The sequence below is a fragment of the Netta rufina genome (genome assembly GCF_964035555.1).
Source record: "Netta rufina genome assembly, chromosome: Z".
NCBI classification, from domain to species: Eukaryota; Metazoa; Chordata; class Aves; order Anseriformes; family Anatidae; genus Netta; species Netta rufina.
The window spans coordinates 1525651-1534493 of record NC_140126.1 but is presented as its reverse complement, the minus strand read 5'-3'; the positions used below and the strand labels follow the sequence as shown (position 1 = coordinate 1534493).

Genomic DNA, 8843 nt, shown 5'->3' with positions numbered 1-8843 from the left:
AAATTTTTTCAGTCTTTGGGATGATCAAAGTATAAGTAACTGAAAATTACAACTAATGATTGAATTTTCATAAAAGAAGGTTTTTGATAGAGGGGCAAAAGGAATGCCCCTCCTACTCACCCTCACTCCCCATTGCTTTTAGACTCAACCCCTTCCCACAATAAGCCACCTTTTTTTTTGGTGTTCTTGGATCTAGCAATATATTTTAATGAGGTTATCTTCTCCTGTATAACAGTACTAATAAGGTTTCCAGTGACTTTTTTTTTTTTTTTTTTTTTTTTTTTGTAAAATGTAGTCATTATTGAAGTTTATACTGCTTCAGAAGTTTTAGGCTATGTAAACTACAGAAGAATATAAATTTAATCAAATTAAGTGAAAGCCTAATGAAACAGAAAATCCTTTATTTACTGTGAAAATTCAGTTACCTTCTATTTTGATAATTCAATCCAGTTTTTATTGCCCCCCCCAAAAAAAAAAAGAAAAAAAGAAAAAAAAAAAGTATTGTAGTTACAAGCCTGTACTTATACATAGCAAAGAAAGAAAACTGCTCCTTGCCTATGGAAATGTATATAGTTTTTCAAGTTCCAACCCCTCTTTGAGCTGCTAACCATCACACAACATATGCCATTTGGCAATTTGTCTCCTAGGATATTCACAAATTTCCTTCCAGTGCTCTCCACCTGTTCCTTCTGCTGAAGATCCCAAGGTTAACTGGCCAATGACTTCATTTCTTGACCCTCTATCTGAATCTAAAACCAGAAATTCAATGCTGATATCATCAAGGCCCTCACAAGGAATGTCAAAGACAAACAATTCATTGAACACTGCATTGGGGGTACACTTCTTCACATGGGTTTTCTTTTTAGAAATTCTTTTCTTAGCATGGTACAGGTTCACTTTGACGTAAGGATCTGCAATGAAAAGAAAGAACACAGGTAAGTTATTGGACTGTCATTGAGAAATTCCTTGATCTAGCTGATGGGTGGTAAATTTTGTAATATACCAGCAGAATTATGTCCCAGTGAGGGCTGGTTTCAAATTAGTAAAGATGATTTTTCTTTTTTTTTTTTTTTTTTTTTTTTTTGTGTGTGTGTGTGTGTGTATGTGTTTGCTTCTGAATTAGTCTCTTTAAGCTGCTTTTATGGCCACCAAATATGTAATCAAGACAGTCAGTAGTTTAGGGTGTGATTCATCTAACCAAATGCTGGTGTCTCCTCCATGAGATAAGTCCTGCCCTGTAGTCCGTTAACCCTCATCTTTACATCTCTACTGCCTCTAAAACTGGTCTGAAAGAACACAAAATTGTAATGAATTCTGGCAAATATATATCACTATGTATTTACATGTAGCAGAAGTCTGCTTTTCACGCATTTTACAATTTTTACAATCATTTGTGTTAATAAGACTCATGGAAAGCAAAGCCTCAAAACCAAGAGAATAATCCCATGCTGAGAGAATGGATGTAATTCATTTCAGTTGCTTTTTTTTTTTTTTTTTTTTAATAGTCAATTAGCTTGATTAAATTTCTCCCACAAATTTTTATTGAACAAATTTAACATTAAATTTTACTTGTAAGGCTTGATAGGATATGTACTTGGCTTTATGTCTGTACTGTACTATTGAAAAAGGGAAGAGAAAATATCCATATTTTATCTCTGTTAAGTAACTGAGTGTTTACATTCCTTGGAAGTTTTCAACTATTGCAAGATTCCTTCACTGTTGTCTTCAACAGTGGCTATATTTTTTTTTTCAGAGAAATTCTAAGGAACACTTTAGAAATCATCCCTTTCAAGTACATTTATTTTGCATTTATATTTACATGTATTTCAGTGCAAATATGTGCCTGTTTCCAGATTGTAATGGTGCAGAGATGCAATGCTAATTCCTTTCTATCAAGTGAAGTAGTCTATGATGCATATTTAGAAATTTTGTGCCAAAGCTATCAGAGTGAAATGGTCAGATAATAATTTTTTTGTTACCTTGGATTGACAATGGTTTGACAGGAGTAAGGTACGATAGAATAGATCTTCACTTTCATAGTCTATCATCATAATAAACATTTTAAAAATTGGCTTTATATAATTAAAATGTTCATTAGCTTTGGAATGAGAATATGCTACACAAACGCTAAAAATATCAAAATCGGTATCCATCAGAGCATTCATGCCATTGTTCATTTATTTTTAAATAACCATTTCTGACTGTTATTTCTGGCTAATAGATAAGGCTGGAATATTCGTCTTAATTTTATTAAGACTACTAGGAGAACTCATCACCGATATTTCTTGGTGTGAGAAGCAGAAAGACTGTGTTATTGGCTGTAGTAATTATGATTCAGTGGTTGCAAAAACTACTTTTTTCTTCCTTCAAGAAAATCCTTTGTGTTGAAAGAGTTAAGTCTTATAGAGACTCAATAGCAGATGTGCTACACTTTTTATAGTCCTCTGCTGTGTACTGTTCTTGTGTATTTGTCTTATTCTCAGGTGGTTAGTATATTGCATTTTAAATTTTATTATATTATGTTATCTAGCATTAATGTGCATCTAAATGCAATTCTAGTATTGACTTCAAAGAAAGTTTCACTGAATGCAAAATGGCACAAATCATGAGAAGGGACTGCAAAAGCTTTAGCTTATCCCAAGCAGTGGGATAGTTCACCTTTTCACCTTGTCAAATAAATGTTAATGCTCAGTGGGCCAAATTCAGCACAGATGTAATTGGTTGCCTTTTTGGATGCTAAGCTGAAATATACCATAATATTTGAAGATCTATGAGGATCCTCAGATGGGGATCTCACTTAATGAGGATCTCACTCAATGTTGATTGTAAGTAAACTGATCTTTTGTCATAAATAAAACCTTTTAGTATCTGCAAACAATATCCCATACTTATGGCAGATGGGTTCTGTTCAAGACAATGACAAAACTCATTGTCTTCCAGTGCTAACAGATGTCATATTTTTTCTAGTGTGTTTGAAGAATAAATTTCTAAAATATATACCCTGCAAAATAAAGCATTGACCTAGATATGAATGAAATTAATAGACTAGAAATAATACAGACAGCTTTTCTGCATTTCTCAGCTATTTTTAATATTTGAAATGTCACATTTCAACTGTCTTCTATCTGGTTATTGTACATACTTTGAGCTTATTCCTTAGTAAAACCATTACCTGATAATCCTGACACATCAGACTTAGGTAGATGCCTGGCTTTTAAAACAACAACAGTTAGCGTGTTTGTTGTAGACTGATAACAGAGAGAGATCAGTAATTCTCCACGCCCAGATGATTTCTGAGGAAATAAAAGGAAAAAAAAAAAAAAAAAAAAAAAAAAAGACTATTTAAGAGCAATTATATAATTATATTGACAACACGTAGAGCTAATATTTCTCAAATGTCAAATTACCGTGCATCTCAGACTGGTGTAAAAGTGTATAATTAATGGAGCTATGCTGCTTTGCCTAGCAAATATAACTTCCCTGTACTACAGTTACATAACTCTTCTTATCATTGATTATTAGACTGAACAAAAGTAAATAAGTAAATAAATAAATAAATGAAAATATGGGTTGACATGACATCATTATATTCACAGATGATAAATGGAATCCTATGGGGGTGTGAGGGGGATTCTCAGTGAAAGAAAAACACCTTAAGGAAAAAAAAAAAAAAGAAAAAAAAAAAACTTCTGTGAAAACTAGGTTGATAAAAAATGAAAGGTAATTCACAAAAATATCTTCAGTATAACCTTTTTAGCCATTAGCTATTCAAAAACAATTAGTGAAATCTCATCCATGACACTTTCTAAAATAATATAAATGGAATAAAAGTGAGATCAAAGATTTTCTCTATCATTATTAGATTTAAATTTGCAGGAGTAATTTAGTTCACCAGAAGTCAATGGAAACAAACAAAAAGAGTACCTTATGTTCCAGAAAACCTAGTATGTTATGAACAAAATACCAGTGACGTAGTTAAAGTTGTAATATAGTGATAGAATATCAAAATAATATTAGTTAAAGGTGTGTTGTTTGGGAGACATTTATTTAATTTGTCAGCATGCTTGTTCTTTGAAAACAATCAGATTGAAAGTCAATATACAGTCCACTTCCTTAGCAGAGACTAAAAGACTTGTGTGTGAGGCATGTGCATTTCTGTGGTTCAGCTATGATTGTAGTCTTTACATTCTGAAATTATAAAAAAATATATTACATATTTTTATGTATTTTAGATATTACATATTTTTAGTCTAGTGAAGTTAATATGCTTTGGCATTGACTTCAGTGGGGCTTTGCCATCTCCCTCATATCTTATAGTCCTTAGAATTGCTAGAGCCTCTGCCATGGTTGTTATGAGAGAAAAGGTAGTTACAGCTCTGAAGTGAAAGAATGTGCTACTGCACCACCAGTAGAGTCTCAAAGAGGTTCCAGTTCCTTCAATAAAGACTACCTGTATTCTTTGAGAACTTGCTTATCAACCCCTGGAGATGAAGTGAAAGATTTGCATCGATTTCAATATACTTTGAGAAAATATGATTTCAAACAGAAAAGAGGAGTATAATAATAATAATAATAATAATAATAATAATAATAATAATAATAATAATAATAATGTATAAATCTTTGCATTCTTTCCTGTAATGTTCTTTGATTTCATTTGTATAGCTACTTCCTTATGCTGCCACTATGGAAACATCTCAATAGCTCATATGGTAAACTTGTACTCTTCTCTTTCTCTAGCAACATTGCACAAGAATCATAGCTAAAACTAGTACAACACTTCTAAATTTTAAATAAGAAATATGTTACCCTAACATTTCTTTTGATGATCTCTCTGTCCATTAGCATCCTTCCTTCTGACAATTCAATTCCTGCAAGGGGGATGAGGACTTCTCCAATGACATCATCTCTGGAAAACCTGTCAAAGCTCAAGATCATAAAGTGAAGTGTTAAGTCTTGAATTTGGCTGTAGGGGATCCCATAGAATGTGAAAGTCTCATCAAAAGCTGGATCTAAGGTTTTTCTCAGCACTCTGGTTTTCACCTTGTGCTTTTTCTCAGGCAGAATTGTCATTTTGATGTAAGGATCAGAAGTCATTGACTGTTCATCCATTGCTGGCAGACCACGTGCTTCCTTGATGTTCACTACAAATGCCTTTTTCTCAAAGTTGTACTCTAAAGAGAAAAAAAGAGTTCCTAGCTTGTCTTGTTTTTCTTCAGATGACAAGGATGTGATGGACTTTAAGCTATCAGGGGATACTGAATCTTTCTTCCTTTCTGAAAATTGTTTTGGAGACACATTTTCAAGATTTGGAGAGCTCTGCATTTTAGAGGTTGTTTTGGGGAAATTGCCATTTAGATCTTTCTTCTCCAGGTCTAGATGGAGAGAATTCTTAGGCATTGCCGATTTGTTCTTTGCTTCACTTTTATCATCTGCTCCAAACTTCTTCTTACTGTTGAGATTCTCAGGATAAATATCAACTCCCTTCAGAACATGGACAAATTTATATGGAGGGGTCTTATTGGATTTGGAAGATTTGCGCTGGCAGCAGATCCAAGCAAAAAGGGAGACAGAGAAGACAAGGCCAAATGCACTAAAGATCCCAACCACTGTAGGAATTTCATCTGCAAATTAAATAAACAGCAACAAGCACATAAACAGCAATGCCTTGGACTCTGTGTGATATTTAATAAAGTAAGAATTTAGCAAAATAAACTGATACGAGATGGTAATAGCAGCAGAGTCAATGGACTGAAAGTGCTTTGCATTGTACATATCGCTCGCCACCTGCAGGTGTGAATGTGCAATCCCATACAAAGACAATTTCCATGTTAGTATTTTTCCATATATTGGGTGTCTGGAAGGAAAATGCTGTTCTCATCCTAACAGCAATAATCATAAGTGATATAATAATAAGTATATAATCATAAGTGATAGCTCGACTATCTCATCCCTCTAGGTGTAGTTTCTGTGTTTATATGTCAGTGAGTAAAACTATTTCAGGTTTCATCTTTGAATTTATGTGGCTTTATTGGTTAGGTAATACTGATTCTGAAGTATGTGTTACTTATAGATACAGCATCTGCTTTTCACACCACTTCCTAGAACACTTTGTACACTTAATTAACCCATTCTTATGGTCTAATCCCATAACTGCAAGGTATCTCTTGAAAAAAAAAAAAAGTTCACTGGTTAAAAGTTATAACACTCAACAGTTTCATTTCAATGGGATTTTCAGTACTTTGCTGGAAAAAGACTACCATGTTATATTTAGGATATAAAAAAGGATATATTTAGGATAATTATATTCCATGTGTATTACACAGATGGATGTGACACTGGGCAGTCACACGTGAGTCCAGAGCTGAAAAAATTGTTTAAGTGATACCTTTCAATTTAAAACATTATGAATCAAAGCCATGGGGAGTTTACAGGAAGGGTCACTACTTTTTAGCAGCATATAAGAAAAACATAAAAACTGAATTCTCCTCTAGCTTAATATGAATCCTATAGTAAAATACTGAATGAAGAGAAAACTGAGCAAGCCTTCCAACCTCAATTGTCATGTGGATACATTAGTTACATATAGAGTATCATTAGCCCTTCACAAGGATTCATCGAAAGGGCAAATGAGCACAACTAATTGGAAATCCAATTTTGCCCATAAGTAACACTACTAAGTGAGTTTAAAACTCCCACAATATAACAATAAGAGCTTAATCTTTATTCTCTGCAACAATGGAGACCAGTAGAATATTAATGGAATGACATTGTTTATGCATAAAAGCAATTGTGTAACAGTTCTGGTTCCTCTAATTCACATCCGGGAGGATCTGTTAATTATTTGCAAAACTATCCCCCTCTATGAATTACTAAATCAGGTTCATCTAGGTAAAAGCTGGACAAATAGATGTGCTAACACAATAACTTTGCTTTTCAGTGCGATGAGTCAAAAAAACAAACAAACAAACAAAAAAAAAACAATAGTAACGCAACAAAGTAGGACATAATGTTCCAGCACAGAAGGAATCAAGCCTGGCTATTAATTGCTTCTGACAATACTCATGCCACTTCACCTTTACCTACAAACTGTATCAATCTACGTACTTAATCATAAGGATTTAATGAAAGAACTGAAAGATATATACATAATCAAAACCTATTTTTTTTCCAAATTAAACACGTGGCTCTGAGTTACAAGAATTCCCTGGGCTGCAGAAATTTAAATGTACATGGCATAAAGATAGAAAGTAAGGAGTAATTGAAAATTAATTAGAATATTTTAAATAGCTTTTAAGAAAGATTTTCACATTTTCAATACTTTTTCAAGAGATGACACAAACATTTTATATTAATGAAAATGATGCTATATTTTTATTCTACAACTACTGAAAGCAGTGGTAGAATCAGTTTAGTATTTAAAATATTAATTAGCTGACTTAAATAAGTAATTAGATGAGGATGATGTCACAAGCATAGCTAGAGAAATCAAGTGGGTGGGGCAGGTAGGAAAGAAGAGGGAACGGTAACTAAAATGTTTTTATATTTATAGCTAATTATATTACAACATGAATTTCTTGCTGTTGTCATAATTTAAATGAGTTAGTTATCATTCAAAGCAGTGTATTAATGGGAAATATCACTTATTGATCCTGGGAGAAATTATTGTTTCAGTTATGTGATGCAAATCTGGAGTCACTTCACTTAAGTCAGTGGAATGATCCCTGAATTAAAAAACTGCTAAAGCAAATAACATCCAGGCTAGAGTCAATATTTGTAAAGCAGAGTTCAGAAACATTTCTACTCACAGCTTTTCTGAGTAAAGCTATTTAGTTACCTGTTCCATAAGTGCATATTATGACTTTTTCTGAAACTTCCTTTATCACAGTTATTCAATATGTAAAAATGACACAACTCAAAAGTTCATTGTTACCATTGCTATTCTCAGTGAACACAGATTAATCAAGACAGAGCTGTTTAGCCAAAAACACTGGGATCCTGTACTTTCATCCTCCTAGCAATGTTCTTTACAGGACTACATTTGACTTTAACTAAAGGTTGACAAGTCTTCCTCTATGACAAGAAAAGAAGAATGACAATTATTTCAAGAATGACAAAGATTTTATCTGTGGCACAAGATGTGTTTACATCATTTAAGTCCAAAGCCATGCTACTTCAACTGAGACAGAGAAAACAACCTCATCCAAAAATGCACCCAGTCAAACCTCTCCATCTCCCCCAGTGATTTAGTGTGGGGAACGGGCAGGGGGGAAGGAAGAGAGAGGGATAGAAGGGCAAGAAAGCAAATTTCCCCAACTTCTGGAATCGAACAGAACTAGGGAAAATAAGGTTCCTCCCAACACGCCGCGGGCGGTGAGGCGCTGGGGTGGCTCAACAGAGCCTCCCTGCATGCTCTGCTCCTGGGGAAGGGAGCAGCCCCCAGCAGACCCTAGCCCCTCTGCCGGGACGGGGATGCGCTTACCGAAGTGCTGGCGACTGGCCGCGATCGGAGCCATGTTGGCAGTGTGTGCTGCCCGCGGAGCTGGGAATGATGCCCGCGGTGCAGGAGATGCTGTCGCCGGACCTGGGGATGCTGTCCACGGTGCTGGAGCCTGAGCCTCACCCCCGGTGTCCAGAAACCTGCCCGGAGCCCTGTCTCTCAAACCACCCGGGCAGCCGGCTTTTCCAACGTGTTTTTAAAAAATAATAAAATAAAAAAAAAAATCGGAACACAAAACCTGGAGACACGAGCGGTGGAGGAGGAGGAGGAGGATGAGAGGGGGCTGGAGGAGAGGGGGGAGGGGAAGCTTCGGTCCTCCCCTTTGCACACTGATTTGCAACCC

General features: G+C 35.0%; 1 protein-coding gene across 1 annotated transcript; it reads right to left on the bottom strand.

Annotated features, from left to right (window-relative positions):
• Positions 1 to 603: 603 nt before the first annotated feature.
• Positions 604 to 8516, bottom strand: SYT4 (synaptotagmin 4; the record flags this gene model as incomplete). The annotated part of the gene is made up of 4 exons (XM_084305446.1): positions 604 to 911; positions 3173 to 3293; positions 4810 to 5624; positions 8483 to 8516. 4 exons carry the CDS (start codon positions 8514 to 8516, stop codon positions 604 to 606), a joined length of 1278 nt encoding a protein of 425 aa, XP_084161572.1.
• Positions 8517 to 8843: the final 327 nt, after the last annotated feature.